At 52.0% G+C, this 16,254-nt stretch overlaps 6 protein-coding genes across 7 annotated transcripts; 2 read left to right on the plus strand and 4 right to left on the minus strand.

Annotated features, from left to right (window-relative positions):
- Positions 1-773: 773 nt before the first annotated feature.
- Positions 774-1,467, plus strand: PV05_08603 (uncharacterized protein; the record flags this gene model as incomplete). Its single annotated transcript, XM_013458126.1, has 2 exons — positions 774-942; positions 986-1,467. 2 exons carry the CDS (start codon positions 774-776, stop codon positions 1,465-1,467), a joined length of 651 nt encoding a protein of 216 aa, XP_013313580.1.
- Positions 1,468-1,748: 281 nt separating this feature from the next.
- Positions 1,749-4,866, minus strand: PV05_08604. 2 transcript variants are annotated; one of them, XM_013458128.1, is made up of 4 exons: positions 4,391-4,866; positions 3,902-3,962; positions 2,975-3,462; positions 1,749-2,687 (listed from the first exon to the last, which is right to left on the minus strand). In XM_013458128.1, exons 1-4 carry the CDS (start codon positions 4,508-4,510, stop codon positions 2,178-2,180), a joined length of 1,179 nt encoding a protein of 392 aa, XP_013313582.1. In that variant the 5' UTR covers positions 4,511-4,866; the 3' UTR covers positions 1,749-2,177. The 2 variants fall into 2 exon arrangements, with proteins under 2 accessions (XP_013313582.1, XP_013313581.1); XM_013458127.1 differs by having other exon boundaries at positions 3,902-4,866.
- Positions 4,867-4,973: 107 nt separating this feature from the next.
- PV05_08605 (uncharacterized protein) lies at positions 4,974-6,765 on the minus strand. The gene is made up of 2 exons (XM_013458129.1): positions 6,123-6,765; positions 4,974-5,907 (listed from the first exon to the last, which is right to left on the minus strand). Exons 1-2 carry the CDS (start codon positions 6,621-6,623, stop codon positions 5,230-5,232), a joined length of 1,179 nt encoding a protein of 392 aa, XP_013313583.1. The 5' UTR covers positions 6,624-6,765; the 3' UTR covers positions 4,974-5,229.
- Positions 6,766-7,009: 244 nt separating this feature from the next.
- On the minus strand, positions 7,010-13,722 carry PV05_08606 (uncharacterized protein). Its single transcript, XM_013458130.1, has 2 exons — positions 13,458-13,722; positions 7,010-13,400 (listed from the first exon to the last, which is right to left on the minus strand). Exons 1-2 carry the CDS (start codon positions 13,556-13,558, stop codon positions 7,202-7,204), a joined length of 6,300 nt encoding a protein of 2,099 aa, XP_013313584.1. The 5' UTR covers positions 13,559-13,722; the 3' UTR covers positions 7,010-7,201.
- Positions 13,723-13,794: 72 nt separating this feature from the next.
- PV05_08607 (uncharacterized protein) lies at positions 13,795-14,886 on the plus strand. Its single transcript, XM_013458131.1, has 3 exons — positions 13,795-14,006; positions 14,062-14,117; positions 14,200-14,886. The coding sequence occupies exons 1-3, from the start codon at positions 14,000-14,002 to the stop codon at positions 14,542-14,544; spliced, it is 408 nt and encodes a 135-aa protein (XP_013313585.1). The 5' UTR covers positions 13,795-13,999; the 3' UTR covers positions 14,545-14,886.
- PV05_08608 (uncharacterized protein) lies at positions 14,694-16,026 on the minus strand. Its single transcript, XM_013458132.1, has one exon. The coding sequence runs from the start codon at positions 15,828-15,830 to the stop codon at positions 14,844-14,846; it is 987 nt and encodes a 328-aa protein (XP_013313586.1). The 5' UTR covers positions 15,831-16,026; the 3' UTR covers positions 14,694-14,843.
- Between the last annotated feature and the right edge of the window lie 228 nt (positions 16,027-16,254).

A 16,254-nucleotide genomic window follows, 5' to 3' on the forward strand; every position in this document is an offset into this window, starting at 1 on the left:
ACAAGTTCTGAGCGCAGCAAAAAGATAAGAACGACTGCCAAGAAATACGGAACAGCAAACCGCATAAAGCTCTTTCTGTTTCGCCGTACACTCACTACTAATTCAGGCTGAGAGGATTATCACCACTACAACAACCACAATTTTGTGATTCCATCCTGCGTCTAGAGCACTTGATTGTCCAAGAGAGCTGTGCAACTAATATGCTGGCGTCCACTGGCTTGCTCTTGAAGCCAAAGACGCTTGCCGGATAGTCATACTGGAAGCAGCCAGATATCCGATGAACCCTGAAGGCGTGACTGGAACTCATCCAGTGTCTTGCACAGAGTGCCAGCGACGTAAACAAAAGGTACAAACTAATTGCCGCGACTCTCCCGTAGCATGCTGAACCTTGACAGTGTAATCGTGAATGGCCTTGCAACCATTGCCGGTTGAGAAAAGTGCCTGATCTGTGCAATTATGCAGCATCAAGGACATCGACGTCGAACAGTACCTCCAGTCGACACCAGCCAAGGTATCTGCCAACTTGGGAAGGCACCCAGGCAGCTTGTTACTTACTTGCCAACCCTGACCCCGGGAACCTACCACATACGCTGCGGCGCGCAACCCTGTGTTTGCAAAGCACCTTGAGCCCGCTCTTAAGTCCAGTCCCACGGCAATAAGCAGACCAACAAGCAGCATATCCGACCAGGAATGAAAGGACCGTGGATGTCAAACTGACTGTAGGCTACCCCTTCACGCTCATCATCCTAAGGCCAGCCTCAAGTATTTCCATCATGTCCTCAGTCAGAATCCCAAAAGGCTCCGTCCACCTCGCAGGCCTCCTTTTCAAGCCACCCACCCAACCCTCCAAAGCTCCGGGCCTCGTGATAGTCCACCCCGGTGGCGGCGTCAAGGAGCAAACCGCTAGCATCTACGCGCAGCGCCTGTCTGCGCGCGGGCTTCGTCACGATATGCTACGACGACTCGCACCAAGGCGAGTCCGAAGGTCTCCCACATTTCCTTGAAGACCCGTCCGCGCGCGTCACCGATGCCTCCGCCGCCGCAGCCAAAGGGGACCACCGCTTCAAGGCCGTCGCCACCGTCAGCGCAGTAAACATCGGTGACGGCGCGCGCCACGGCTGGTACGGCAAGGACGACCCCTCGCAACACCTCGCGGACCTCGAACAGGTTGCGCAGGTCTTGCAGTCCGAAGCCCAAGCCCAAGCACAAGCTGGCGGCAATGGCAGTGGCAGTGGCGCTGAAGGCGGCGAAGGAACGACGGCGCCATACGTCCCGCCCAAGCCGGACAAGGATACTCCCGTCGACCTCGCCGATGCGTACGAGTACTACTGCACACCCCGTGCACAGCACAAGAACGCGCAGAACAAGATGCTCCTGCGCTCCGTGCCGCTGGTGATGAACTTTGACGCGTGGCTGTTTGCCGACCTGTATCTGACGCAGCCTGTTCTTATTGTCGTCGGTGAATAGGCAGAGAGCCGATGGCATTCGGAGAAGCTTTACGAAGTCCTCAGCCGGGGCAGCAAAGATGGTGCTGGCAAGGAAAATGTCAAGAAAGTCGTCGTCCCTGGTGGGAGACATATGGACTTCTATGACAAAGAGGATTTTGTCGGCCCCGCTGTGCGGGATATTGTGGACTTCTTCAAACGTCATGGATTGGCTTGATATGAGTTACGAACGAGGTTCTTGAGAGTGAAGCCATGACCCGCGAGGGCGAAGACATGAAGAGCCAAGTTCAGGCGGGGAGATGTCTCAACTGATGTATGCCTAGGTAGTTGCCAATGCTTGAATTTAAGCTAAGCAAACATGCTTGCTTGAAAGTGGTTCTTCTTCATCGCTTCGTATGCTCGTTTAATCAATACTGCAGTCACGCCACAACGAACTCTCTAACGTCCATCGCTTGCCGCAGGGCAGTACCCATGATCCAATATACCATGCTCTGCGATGCAGTCACCAACACCGAAAATAGATGCAGCCACACCGTCAGCCCAGCTGGCTGCTCTCGAGCCCTGTTGAGGAAACCCGAAATCCACCAACTCCAAAATCGGCACAGCGAGACGACAGGATCATGCATCCCGTATAATACATGCCGCGCCGGGCCGTCCAAACGCTGGTCTCTTCTCATCTGATCCGAAAGGGTCCAATTCGCCGTGGCGCACTCAAGGGAGAAAGGCAGCATCCTATGCTCCGACTCTCAGCCCACTACCCTCTCCACTTGCCACCCCCTGCTGCTGCTCACTGCCCTCTTCCGGCAGCATCTCAATCTGCCTGACCAAAAAGCTCTTCTCATCGAGAAACTGATCATCATCCGTCCTTCCATCGAGGAAACTCGGCAGAAACTTCAACAGCCTCCCACGGTTCTTGACGAGGATCCGCCTCACCTCGTCGGACTTATTCGGGTTCGCCACAAACACCTTGAAAACATGGAACGCCTCGTACTGGACCATCTTCCGATCATCTTTGAGCAAGTTCATCGTCAGCTTGAGGTTGTCCCCACTCGCAACGTACTGTGTCATTATCACGTAATTGGCTCGATCCAGCAGCAGCTCACCGAGGAGTTTGATCGACTGGCGTTTTGTGACGTATGATTGTGACAGGAGGAGTGTCGCGTTGTAGTGTGATTTGAAGAAGAGGTCGTAGTTCGTCGCAAGGTATTGGCTAACGAGTTGTTTGTGCTTGGTCAAGATTTCCTGCGAGAAAAGAGGGTGAGTGCTCATTCATCTAGCAACAGACCAAGTAGAGCAGAAAGCAGTGGCCGGTCAAGGCCGAGAACTCAGCTTGCCCGAGCATTACGGACGAGGGAAGAGTAGGCAAGCTGCTGCTGGTTTGACACCAGGTCGGCGCAGCCAGCCAGCGGGATATGATACCAGGAGGAGGGCAGGGTAGTATCGTAGTATCAGACAGCTGGCCGCCGTTAAACATTACAAGGATCATTCCCCCTTTTGTGTCTGCAGACCAGAGAAGAAATGAGACTCACCCTGAATGTCGTAAATGCATCCGCACTGACCTCGAAACTCCCCTTGTTGATCCACCCGAAGAACTTCCAAAAGACCCCATTGCCGCTTTGCGGCTTCGTGACATCCACTTCTTTGAGTTGCACCGCCTGGTCTTTTGCGCTCTCGGGTTGCGATTCATCATACAGAATCACCGCAGCAACGGTATCATACTGCAAAGCTTGCCTCAATATCGTGCCGCATGCCATTGCAGACTGTGGATATTCATAACCGCGGCATAATTCCACAATGATCTCTGGACGTTGGAGAACAAGATATGATATCGCTGAGGGTTCCGTTGTTGGGGGAGTACCGTTCGGCCGCCACCGCAGGATGTGCGAAAAGATAATCTGAGCGTCTTTGCGGGCTTCAAAGGGTAATGATCGGATAGATCGGGCGAGTTCGTAGAGAATGTCTTCTTGGATCATGCAGGATACAAGTTGATGGACTTGGTCGGGGGAGCACTCAACTTCTATTGATATCAATTAGTATACTTTTTCATCCTTGTATTAACCTCGTATCAACACCATGGAATTGGCCAAGAGAGAAGGTCGGCATATTGAGAAGATGATAATGGCCCGAAAGCGACGATGGAGTGGTGCTGGCAGTAGCCAGGAGTTCATACGCCCATTTTGGCTGATAAGCTCTAGGAGCCCTCTCGATTTTTTCTGCGTTATTCGTCTTCGAGGGCATGCTGATGTTCTCGTGATCGGCCGTGGCGGTTAGACATGCTGATACACAGAAGCCGACAGTACAGGCGCGCTACCTTGATCGTCCTCTCTGATTGCGCTGTATCGGTTCGATGTTGTTCTTGACCATGGTCGGGGAAAAGAAAACGAGGGGACGAGTGGCGATGCTTTCCCTGGCAGAAAAGACACAAGACTGGCGTTGAAAGTGAAAAGTGTACCTACCAGGTGTCCCTTGCACAATCAACTTCATCTGGCTCATATGCTTGCCGACTTCTTCTTCAATCTATATCCACCACGGCCGGTCGTTAGCCAGCTTCCCCAATCCGTGAGCGATTTCCAAGCGAAGGCAGGGGTCGAGAGAGAGGAGAGCACAAGCAGTCAATCCTCCAGTACCGTGCCGTGTCAGAGAATACCACCACCAGTTGTACACTTCCGCCCTTTCACATGCGCAACATGACGCAGCGAGCTTGAAGAAGGGAGGCATAAACAATCGACCCGACTGTTCTCTCCTGGCCTATCGCTGTCCTACAGGCCTCTTCTCCTCGCGTCCTCATTCTCAAAGGCCTCATCCGCAGCAGTCCTCTGTCCTCTCCTATCTCTCTTGCCCCCTCTCTTTTCTAGGTTCTAGGCCTCGTTCCCCCTCTTCTCCGTGCGTGTATGTGCGTGCGTGTAGACGCCCACGTGTCCAGAAGTGTGAAGTTGTCAACGTACCTTTCCGATCCCACCACCATTCCTCCCGGCTTCGCCCAACTTGCCCAGCAAGTCTTTCAAAGACCGCACAATTTCCGCGGGCTGCTTTTGTCGGCCTCGGGAGCCGAACAGGAAGGCCATCTCGTCCAAACTCTCAAGATGCGATCTCAGAGGAGGGAGGAGGCGCGACGTCGTCTCGTATGTAGGTGGTCGTGGGTTTCTTCGTAAAGAGAGGCCAAATCGGATCACGATGCACCAACAGAATACATCGGCCGCGACCGCAGTCGGAATAGAGTACTGTGACTTAAGTTGTGCCAGTCAACACTCACTAATGCCTGCCTGTTTCAAAGGGCGCAGTTTCTCGGACGTCTCAAATTGTGAGAATTCGTCAGTCTTTGGTGAACAGAGAAAGGAAAAGATCCAGCTGCAGTCTCCCGCGAGGTGCAATGACAGTGTTGTTTAGCCGCAGTTCACAACCCGTGAATCCCTGCAAAATTGGGGAACTTTGACTCCGATGTTTTGGACTTCGTCGATTGACCGTCGATTGGGCAACCAGACCAGCGATTGAGGATGCACAAACGAGATAAGATAAGATGCATCATCAGCCTTGCTCTCAAATTATTGATACTCGTCGTGCTTGATAACGATGTCAACGGTGTTGTCTTCTTCTTTTTCTCTCTGAATCGAAAGCCCTGCTTCTAAGGATACACGCTCTGCCAGTAACAGAATGCCCCCAGCAATACAAATAGCTATTCCCCAAAAGCCTGTCCAACCTGACGACCCAGCGCCAGCCTCTACCAAGGTCTCATTCCACCTCCTCTTCAGAGTTCGTCCATACCCTGCCATCTTGGCCACTGCGTTCATCTCTTCTTCAGCTCCCCATCCACCGGCACGGCCGTACTCCTTCCCACCGCCTCGATCTTTTCCTCGGAATCGGGTCCCGACAACGTCTCTTTATCCAGCTCGCTCGCCATCTGCTCAACCATACTCGGCGTCCTCTTTGGCCGTCTCTCCCTCTCGTTGGCGAATTCATCATGTGGCTTCCCTTGAAACCTCTTCCGCACCGTCTCAATCATCTTCGCAAACCAGTAAAAGTTCAAGCTATTCAGTACCAAATTGCTCACCAGATATATGCCCGCTAGCCAAATCGGCACCGCCAGCGTCTCCGGACCCGTGAACTTCATGACCTCACTCTGTGCCCGTATACAGCTCGTGTCGCCTAAACACAACTGGCCATCACGCGGCACGAAAATCGAATGACCCGGTAGATTTGACTCGTGCACCTCGCGAATGAACGGTGGTTGGCCCTTCGCATCCAAGTGCATCGCGTGCCATACGTCCTGATACACCCGTAGCGATTGGTATGTGCCCCACACGAGACGACAGGAGAAAAACATGACCAACAGCAACATCCCATTGTACCATTGCAATTTCGAGCCTGTCATGTTGAGTTTGTCGCAAAACCAGTGGACGTTCAAGAAAGGGCTGGACAGTTCGTACAAGATGAACACCGGGCCATAGTAGTTGCAGAACGGGCGCTATTCGGATCATCTCGTCAGCCAATGCACACGTCGAACACGTTACCGTGCGCCGTTTCTTATTCCTTCCGATCTGTTTCGCGCTCGAGCATAGTCTCAAGACACGCGCGAACCGGTCATGCGCTGGACATTCAAGGGATCAGGAGCCCAGAGGAGTATGTTCAGTGATAGAAGGCACGAAAGCAAGCACAAGGCAATGGCAGGGGTATACTCACGAATCCAAAGCTAAACACACTCAAGGCAGTGACAGCATGCAACCAGATCCCGATGCCAAACACCTTCAAGTACCGCGTACTCACAACGATGTCCCAGACGAAGTATCCTGTGGCAAAGGCCTGAATCAATCCACTGGCGCCTGTGTAGCCGTATATCCTCTCCACACTCCCCTTGCCTGTGCGATCAGAGCCCATCGCAGACCGCTCTTCGTCCGTCCACATGACCCATAGCGCGAGGCTATTAATCAAACAGCTCTGCACCAAACTGACAGCATGCACATCCCAGTTTATTCTTGTCCTCTTATTGAGTTTCGGATATATGTCCGGGAACAACACATTGCTCAACACAGGAGAGATGATACTCTGAGTTGTCTGATACAGCACAAACGCGAATAAGACCTCGTGGATATGGTACGCGAGCGTGGGCAGAGAGAGGGCGTCGCAGGCTGGCTTGACGAGCGCTACCAGCCAAGGCGGAGGAGGGGGAAGAGGGTCGAGCATCGTTGCAACTCTTGGTTGTCTAGCGAGAGTAAGGTGAAAAGCGCGCCAGGGACGAGGACGAAAGGAAAATGATTAGAGCATGGCGTAGAGAAGTGAGGTGAAGTGTGTCGTGTGAGCAGGCAGGTCAATAGATGTCGAGGTGTTGCGGAGGTCGACAAGCAGGCATGACGCACAATTTCTGCGGTTTGTTGGGGAAGCCACTAACTCAATTAAGCTACCTTCAATGCCTGGGAGACTCCCATTAGTGACGCCTAGGGAGCCTAAGTTTAGGTGCACTTGTGCACACCAGCCCCCTGGCGATGCCGAGGCCAGCCTCGAGAGAATGACACGAGAACAACAACACAGGACCATCATCCTCTCACCAAGTTAGAAGGCAAAACATGATGATAAGAAGTTCGTAATCATACTCGACTATCTACCTCTCACTCCCCTAGTGTCGCATTCGAATAATATTCATCATTCACCCTGATTCGACTCGCTGAACGCTCATCCTCAAAACTCCAACACTTGTTGATCACCCGATAACACCAAAAACCAAGTCAACAGCAGCCTACCTATCCTATCCAATCCTGGTCCTTTCAAGACTGCAAATCCTGCGCCGTCATCTGAAAGTACTCCTGCGCCTGTCCGATCCTCTCCTCAGTCCCCGCCGTCAACGGCTCAGTCCCAAGTCCACTGTCGCTGTCATGATGGTACTTGAACCCTTCCTCAGTCATGACCGGCGGAGGCTGGAGATCAGACATCGTCTCGCCGACCACGTTCGGTGTCTCGAGCCCATCAAACGTCGTCAGAGCCATTGAATTGTCTTGACCCGAATTGACTTGGCTATCTTCGCCTCCCTCATGCAACACCACTGCCGTCTGATCGAAGTCATGCTCCTCATCTTCTTCCTCAATACTGTCCGCGTGGCCGTTGACCGTACCAACGATGCTACTGTCCGTCGACAGGCGACAGTGCCCGCTCAGCGAGCTGCCAGTCCCGTACGACATGCTGTCCGTATACATGTAGCTGGTCCCCAAGCTGGTTCGTCGCTCTGTACTTGCGTCGCTTCGAGCGTCATCTTCGCTGTTGTCAACGTCGACGCTGAAGTTCTCCTTGTCGGTCAATTCCGAGGACACGCCGTTCCAGCTCGCCTTCCGTCCATTGAGGTAACTACTCGGATTACTCTTGACCGATTGACTCCGCTTCAAGCTGACAAGACCTGTCGATTTGGGCACTGGAGCGAGCATCAATGCCATATCAGGAGTATTGCGGCCTCGATTGCCGGTAACGTGACTGGTACTCAAGATTCGTCGGTCAACAGCAGATGTCCTCGGCGTCGTGGATGCTCTTCCATTCGAAGCCAGTGGTGCTCTCTTCTTGATGGCCATACCAACAGCACTGCCAATTGTCGAATTTCCGCCCTTGATGGATGTTCGGGCCGTCACAGTCGCATTGCTGGGTACACGCTTCAGATTCATTGAGGCATCTCTTTCGGCATGGTTGACCTTCCTAGCTCTGGATCTCGAAGGCTGGACGGACCGGGCTTGGTTGACAAGTCCTTCCAGGATGCGGCGTTCGACGGCCTCCGCTTGAGCATTCATCTCACGAACTTCAACTTGTCGAAGTTGGAGCGCAGTCTCAAGCTTAGCCACTTCTCGAGTCAGCCTCTTAGTCTGTCCGCTAAGTTCTTCCTGTTCATGCCTCAAGCTTGCCATAGACGCGGCAAGGGCATTCTTTTCTTGCGTGAGGGCAACGATGTCAGCTTCGACTTTCTCTTTTTGAGCTGTCCGCTTCTCCAACGCGATGGCCGCCTCAGTGGCTTCGGCGACTTTCGAATCGTGATGTTCACCCATGAGTCTCGCCTGAGTGGTAACCATGCTTGCGATTTCTGCTGCGGTGGCCATGACTTGTGCATGAACTTCGTCGAGTTTCGACATACTGGCTAGAGAATCACGAGTGTCCTTGTGCTGGTTTTCAATGCCAGCAAAGACCTCCTTGGCTAGAGCTGCATGCGAAAGAAGGGTATCGAGCTTGTCATGCACTTCGCTGTCGTCATATCTCTCTGGGACTGGCACTTCTCTCGAAATCTCTGGACTAGCTGGTCCTGCCGGCAGGGCTGGTAACAATGGTGGAATAGCTGCTGGAATGGAGTCGACCCCGGACTTGATCTCTTCAGTTGCGCGTGCAAAACTTTCGGTCTGTTGCTGCGAGTGTTCGTAGTGTTGACTGACGACTTGCAGCACTTCTCGGATTGCGGATAGTACAGCTGGTTGATTTTCCGCGACTGTGCCTTCTAGTCTTGTCGCGGCTGCAAGTGTCTTCGCAATCTCTTCCCGAGTGACACCATGCTCGAATGCATTTCCACTGTGCAGATTGTCCAACTTGGCATTCGAATCTTCAATCGAGGTAAAAACGGTCTTGGAGTCCTCAGACACTCGTTCACAGGTTTCTGTGACCGTCGAGCCCAGGGTATCCATCAACAGCTTCAGGTCATCCACGATTGCCTTGGTGCCATTTGTGGCCTCCAAATGTGCACTGTCACGCTCCTCCAACATGTTCAGCTTGGCCTCGTTCGCCTGCTGTGTGTCGTCGTACTTGGTCATGAGTTCATGAAACCTCTCTGCAATGACCGATTTGATGTCTGCCCCAGTCTCTTCATGCTTGGTGAAGAGGGTAGCATTGCGTTCTTCCATCTCGGATTGAATATTTGAGTGGTGGTCCATTTGGCGGTCGAGTTCGGTCTTGATCATCTTCGACATCTCTGCAATGCTGGAGGCTGTTGCATATTTGCTCATGTCATCATGGTGCATTCCGAGCACTTTGTTCAACTCGACAATACCTTCAGCACTCTCTTCCACCTTGCCAATCAGTTCGTCTCGAAGGTCGCCAATGACATTCTTCACATCGTCAATCTTTGTTGCGAGGCCACCATGCTCGATCTTTCTCGCCTCGAACGCTTGCGCAGTCAGGCCATTGTCGGCTTCAAATTGCTCGCGGAACGACTTGAGATCGTTCTTGACATCGGTGAGATCTTCTTTGGTGGGCAACACATCAAGCTCAGGAAGCTTGATCTCCTCGATCTGACTTTTGATGTCCATACACAATGTCTCGAGGAGCTGGAAGTCGGTCTTGTCAATCGACCGTTCTTCGCGATTCACTCCATCTAGCTTGGACTTGAAGTCCTCTAGACTGCTCTGCACATCTTTCAACATAAGCTCGATGAGAGTAAAGTCTTCTTTGTTTGACTGCTCGCCCGCGCGCTGCGTCCATTCTTCAACTGCCACTTTGAGATCCTTCAGACCGAACTCGACAGCGTCGAACTGGCTGGATTTCGCCAGAGGTTCGGACTCTGATGAAAGCACCTCGTCAATTTTGGCTTTCACATTTCGAAGCAATGTTTCGATTGCGTCAGTGTCCTCTTTCGAAGCTGCATTGTCAGGCATCACCACCTCTGGCAAGGGAGTATCTCGGACCCGGGTTACCGCGTCGTTGACCTGATTGATAGCGGTGTACAGCCCATCCAAATCGTCCTTGTGTATATGAATATCTTCGACCTTGGTCTGACTCACAGCTTCTCCAACCTGCTGGATTGCATCATGAAGTTCATTCAGGTCGTCCTTGTGCATGCGAGTCTCGGTTGGTATCACTGGTGCCGCCAGGCCGTCCAATGCCTCCACCTTGATTCTCAGCTGAGTGATCATCACTTTCAAGCCTTCGATTTCCGTTGAGATGCGGTTTTGGTCATGTACAACCATCTCCTGACCTCGTGCTGTCCCTGACTCCGACTCGCTCTTTTCCTTGTTGTTCAAGTGAGAAATATCTGTTCGTATATCTTCAACAGCCGCCTTCAACGCATCTAGGACCTCCTCGCTTGCACTCAAATCGACATGACGATCTTTCAGACTCTGGATGTCTGCTCTGATGCCATCGACACCATCTTGGAAAGCATCTAAGAGCTCACTTGTGTTGGACAGAATGCTCTCGCTTCCGTCCACTCTATGTCCGGATCGAGAAGCTTCCAGGCCCTCCCGGATGACCTCAAGCACCTCATCGCGGTCCAAAGACGAGCCACTCTTGATCAATGTTCCGGCAAGTGTGCTTCTCATGTGCTCTAGCTCTTCCTTGACCAGACGAACAATGTCTTCACTATTGCTGCTCAGGGCTGATTGTCGGTCATCGGAGAGATCGCGAATGGCGTCCAATATCTCGTCCTTCTCGGTCAATGAATTGTCTCGGGCCATGTTCTTGCTGATTGTTTCTCGAAGATGTTCGAATTCCTTTTCCATGGCGTCCAGAAGCTCGGGAGTATTCGGTGCTGCTCCTCCCACGCGATTGGCAAACCCTTTGTCGACATCAGCCTGCATCGCGGCAAATCCAGCTTTGACCGTGTCAATGATTTCGTCTTTGCCCGTCACGTCTGCAGCGCGATCAACATAGCTTTCAATATCTGCTCGCAGATCTTCAAGTCCATCTTTGAGGGCATCCAGGACCTGCTCGGTGTCCTTGCCACTTGCAGCTGAGTATTGCTGGAATTCGGTCTTCATGCTGCCGAGGAATTCGTGCATAGCTTCAATGACCTTTTCGCCCATTCCACCCAGTGGGTTTTGCTCCCCTTCAAGGCAAGCCCGAATAGCATCAAAAAGGTCTTCGCGGTTGAATTCGACCTCCTTGGCTACTGGTTCCTGGTGGGAAAGGCCCTTTTGGATTGCTTCAGCCACATAATCCCTTGTTGAAGTTTCATGATGAGCCAATGCTTCCTGAACAGCTCCAGCAACGTCGTCTCTGGTCAGTCCATCATGGCCAGGCAGCCCGGAATGTGGATGTGGCCACTCAAAATTTTCCAAACACTGGCGTACAACCTTGGAGAGGTCTTCTTGTGAAATGGCTGAAGGAGCCGGAAGACTCGGTGGAGTATAGTCTGCTAGTCCTTTCTGCACGGCTTCAAGCACATCTTCGTAAGTCACACCAGCGTCTTTTGCTGTAGGTTGTTGTGGCTGGTAAGACCTCAGACCTTCTTTTAGACACTCCAATATTTCGTCGCGTTCCAGTCCGAAATGCTCCAGGGCAATTTCAGGTTTGCAGTCTTCCCATGCCTCCTTGACCGCTGTCAGCAGCTCTTCCCGTTCAACCAGCGGATCTCTGACAGGTGACTGTACAGGCTGGGGCAACTCAGCCAATAAGCCCCGGACAGCACGAACAATCTCCTGAGTGTCGTCCGCCGGACGGCTCACTTCCATGGATCGGCCCCTTGTTTCTTGGGCAATGTGATGCATGTGCTCTTTGAGCTCAGCTAATCCTTGTCGTACAGTCATGGCGATCTCGTCTCGTAGGGCGGCTTGCGCGTCGGGGTTGCTTGCTTTGTTTGAGCTGGATTGCTCCAGTTTTCTTCCAATTTCACGACCCATCCCAAGCACCTCTCCTCGGAGCTCCCGGACGATAACCTTGACTTCGTTTGTGAGGCCGCCATTCTGCGCCAAAGATTGCTTCACATTCTTCAGTGTCCTGGCCACTTCTTCTGTGAGATTGTCAGACCCAGACAGCGATGCTCTTCCCTCGCTGCCTGACTTCGATTTAGCCAAAGCACCCTCTTCCAGGAAAGCATCGAGGTTGGAACTCCGCTTCGAGTTATCGTTGGCATTCGACCGTACTAACGCTCTGGACCCAGATTCTCCCTTCATATCTTTCATGAACATCAAAATATCCTCCAGTTTTGACATCATGGTGGAATCAATTGTTGTATGTGCAGGTGCAACTGTCTGAGATCTTACCACAGCTTGAGACTTGACCGCTTCCAGTGTGCTTATGATCTTGTCTTGGCCTTCGCGAGTAGCCATCTCTCTAAGGACCTTCTCCAGAAGAGCAATGCTTGCTGCACCATCGACGCAAGCGATTGACGGTGATGCCGTCAGTTCTCGGTCGAGTGTAAGTGAAAAGTTGGTTGGACTGCCAATGCGTGGTAAACCGAAACTTTTCCGTGGGGTTGTACTATGAGCTTTATCGTCCAAGTACAGGCCGCCCAGATTGGAGTTTGAGCGACTTGTCTCTGGAGCAGTCAGTAGTCGAGTGTCAAGATTGTTCAGCTTGGACTCAAGACCTGCAACAAGCTCTCGAAGGCTCTTTCGGATATCCTCATCCCTGGACGTAGCGGCTTCTTTGAGGCCTCTCAGATCGGTATAGTTGTCTTTGCTTCGCTTGTTCAGGCTTGACATCTCTTTCTGTACATTTGTGACAATGTTAGTCAGGCTCAAGATCTGAGACGACAAGGAGTCGAATGAGAAATTCGGGGCCGACGGAAAGGTGCCATTTGTGATGTCGCCCAGAGGATTTGTGTCTTGTGTGTGCCTGACACTTTGCAATGCAAGCATGTTGGATGAGGGAGGTGTGTTCTCCATCTCTTTCGATCTTCTGTCGCTCGGGGTAGGCGTTTCTGACCTGTGAGTGCGTTCGGATGATCGGCTGCTGTGCAGGTCTTCGAAATCTACAAACCTCGCGGTCCGGAGACCCTTGTCTGGAGATCGTCGCTCCAGTGAGTCGCTCAGTCTGCTGATACTGGGACTCTGGATGTGTTGCATCCGTCTGTTTTGCGCCCGCATGATGTTTCTGTCAGGTGAGATACAGGTAGGCGGAGGATTGCTCGTATAGGAGCTCGGCGCATTCTCTCGAGCCTTTGCCGTGATGAGGGCGGCAGCTTCGTCAATACGCTTCGATGTGTTAGATCTCGTTATTGGACTTCCAGGTCCTCCAGGGTTCAAAGGAAGCGGTGGAGGTGCTCTGTCGGGATCTGAGCTATCCCACCTGAGGCATGTTAGTATAATGTTGACAGTGTTGTTCGATGCAACCAGAGGCACTTACATGGGCACGGAACTTCTGCCAGACTCCGAAAATGAATGTTGATGCTTCACCATCCGAGACTCAGCACGGTCCCTCGAGGGTTCTCGCGAGTAAGACGACATGGTCAATGCCTTGTGGGGAACTTCGAGAGGAATGCTGTCAGTTGAAATGAGAGTACTCTGTGGTCATGATGTACGGTTTCGTGTCTCCGTTGCTAGCCTGGAAGATCGGCTACAGTAGCAAACATATCACAAGTGTCATGAACTCCCAATGGTTTTGGGTATTGGTAGATCTGAGTGACAATGTATTGGGGTTTGGTGGCAGTAAAGCGAGCGATTGTTTACTCATCTCAAAAGGGCTTAGCTAGTAGTCACGTGCTATGCGGCAGTCCCTAGCTCGCTAGCTCCAACCTCAGACTTGTGCTTACCTAAGTCGACACCGATCGAACTGGCTGCCAAGAACCACACACAAGAACTTTTTGGACCTCCACAAAAGACCGTCAATTCATTACGACCAGCGACCTCGATCTTCCGACCACAACACAACGCAGTCCTGACCTCAAGATGAAGTGTAAGCCGACCGAACGACGTCTGCGCAAGGGTGTGAAGGCTAACGATTGGTACAGTTCTCAAGGTCGGCCGTGTGGCCATCATTACTCGAGGCCGATATGCCGGAAAGAAGGTACGAAGGACTCTGAGAGCGGGCTCTGAATTGTCACCCAAGAGTCCAATTGTAGAACGGTGGTATTGACTGAAATTGACAGGTCGTCATCATTCAACCAGTCGACCAAGGCACCAAGCAACACCCATTCTCCTACGCTCTGGTCGCAGGCATTGAGCGCTACCCTTCGAAAGTCACTCGTCGCATGGGCAAGAAGCGAGTCGAGAAGCGATCCAAAGTCAAGCCATTCATTAAGATGATCAACTACAACCACATCATGCCTACCCGATACACCCTCGAATTGGAAGGATTGAAGAGCGTCATCTCCAACGACACATTCAAGGAGGTTTCTCAGAGAGAAGATGCCAAGAAGAACGTGAAGAGGGCGCTGGAAGAGAGATACCTGAGCGGAAAGAACAGATGGTTCTTCACACCCTTGAGATTTTGAGCGCAGTGTAGAAACGAGGTTGATGGGGTTGGCATTTTATGGCGATTCAACGGCATGATTTCTGGCCTCGCCCACGGGCGACAGAAAGCGGTTCAATTTCAAGGATCGGAAAACGAATGAAAAGATTTTCGAATCAAATGCTGGTAACTGTCAGCTGCGCCTTGCACAATTCATGTCTGCACAACGCCCGGTGCGAGATTATGGGAGGATCAAAAGACCATTGAGCGTGATGCGATCAAGTGCTGTTCACACCAAATGAAATGGTGCTGAAATCAATCGAATGCCAATATTTATCAGCATTACTCCAGGTACAAGTCGTCCTTCAAGCGCTGCAAGTTTCTGAACAACCCAACTGCACCACCTTCGTTGGATGCTTTGGTACTTCTGCCCATCGTGGAACTTGATCGAGGGGAGCCGTCAGCCCTCACATTCCGTGATGCGCCCCGGCTTTCGAGCACTTTCCTCCTATCTTCCACAGCTTTTGCCAGCGTATCTACAAACTTGGTTCTTGCTTTTTCTTCACCGGTGCCTTTCCACAACGAAGCAAGCTGTCTGTATTCCTCCACCCTCTGAGCTGCTGCCTCCCAACCTGCATAGCCGCCTCCCTCAGAATTAAGGGCCTCGGTGATTTCGGTGCGGATTCCTTTCAACACGTCTCGAGCCTTGTCGTCTTCCTGTGTGCTTTGAATGCCTAGTTCTGGCGCAGATACCGAGATTAGTGATGAAGCCACTGAGAGCTCGGAGGGGGGCATCGGCCATTTCATTGCTTCTCCAAAAATCGTAATGACAGCTTCAAGACGTGCTTTGACCTTGCCTAGCAGTCGCAGTTGTCTCATGAAGTCAGGTTCATTCTTCGACAGCAGTCTTTCCGAGCCTCCAGCCGAATCCACTCCGTCTACTGCATCTCGAACAAAGTGTCCGATATCTTCCCGCAATGAATCCGTCAGCAGCTCATGCAGACCACTAACATCACCACGCAGAATTTCCACCTCGTATGCCAGTCGATTACCGCTGCGTATGATCTCGTCCGTCAAAGAGGATAAATCGGAAGACGCACGGATGTTGACCGTGTTCAGGGAGGATAAAAGCGCGAGTGAGTCAGTGGAAGCGCTCTGTATCTGCCCAGATCTGGTTGTCTTCTGTGCGTGGGTCTGGGAGGACAGGCTGAGGGGCGGGAGGAGGTCGTTGAGAAAGTCTACCGCGTCGAATTGAGGCTCGCTGATTCTCGCAAGTAGTGGACCATTCGTTTCAGCTGGAGGTGTCTCTGTCTCGATTCGAGCAGACATCTTGAGAAGCTGTGCTGGGCAGTACTACATCGAGATATGTATGTGAGAGAGAAGAGAAAAGGAATTGTGGTGGAGGACACATCCTCAAGTCAACATGATTGTTGCTCGTCCTCAGTCCGCTCAGACACTGCCATACAGACCAAATGAGCCACAGGCCAAAGACTTATAGGTACATTCGACGTCGCTTGCAAACCTTGAGCGAACAATTGGAAATGCAGCACAAATGTCTTCTTTAACGAAACCGCCTCCGGCTCGGATCAAAGTCATGCCGATATATACAAAACGTATCTGGCGAGCTGGCCGGGTTCCCATCTCTCCCTCCTTTCTCATCTGCAAATATGGAATTATTTTCCAGCAATCTCGAAGTGCAGCCTATTGACAAGGAAATTCACTGGAACAGATATCGGTGGTCCTTCACTTTGTC

This window comes from Exophiala xenobiotica (assembly GCF_000835505.1).
Source record: "Exophiala xenobiotica strain CBS 118157 unplaced genomic scaffold supercont1.5, whole genome shotgun sequence".
Taxonomy (NCBI): Eukaryota; Fungi; Ascomycota; class Eurotiomycetes; order Chaetothyriales; family Herpotrichiellaceae; genus Exophiala; species Exophiala xenobiotica.

What these genes read in the sequence shown, in the direction of transcription:
- PV05_08604 (XM_013458128.1), bottom strand. Translation starts at nt 4,510, where the DNA reads ATGGCCTTCCTGTTCGGCTCCCGAGGCCGACAAAAGCAGCCCGCGGAA. An exon ending in GATTGTGCAAGGGACACCTG is followed by an intron (nt 3,463 to 3,901) that starts GTAGGTACACTT and finishes TGATATCAATAG; the next exon opens with AAGTTGAGTGCTCCCCCGAC. An exon ending in ATGCATTTACGACATTCAGG is followed by an intron (nt 2,688 to 2,974) that starts GTGAGTCTCATT and finishes CTTTTCTCGCAG; the next exon opens with GAAATCTTGACCAAGCACAA.
- PV05_08605 (XM_013458129.1), bottom strand. Translation starts at nt 6,623, where the DNA reads ATGCTCGACCCTCTTCCCCCTCCTCCGCCTTGGCTGGTAGCGCTCGTC. An exon ending in GTGTGTTTAGCTTTGGATTC is followed by an intron (nt 5,908 to 6,122) that starts GTGAGTATACCC and finishes TGATCCGAATAG; the next exon opens with CGCCCGTTCTGCAACTACTA.
- PV05_08606 (XM_013458130.1), bottom strand. Translation starts at nt 13,558, where the DNA reads ATGTCGTCTTACTCGCGAGAACCCTCGAGGGACCGTGCTGAGTCTCGG. An exon ending in GGCAGAAGTTCCGTGCCCAT is followed by an intron (nt 13,401 to 13,457) that starts GTAAGTGCCTCT and finishes AACATGCCTCAG; the next exon opens with GTGGGATAGCTCAGATCCCG.
- PV05_08607 (XM_013458131.1), top strand. An exon ending in GCCGATATGCCGGAAAGAAG is followed by an intron (nt 14,118 to 14,199) that starts GTACGAAGGACT and finishes TGAAATTGACAG; the next exon opens with GTCGTCATCATTCAACCAGT.
- PV05_08608 (XM_013458132.1), bottom strand. Translation starts at nt 15,830, where the DNA reads ATGTCTGCTCGAATCGAGACAGAGACACCTCCAGCTGAAACGAATGGT.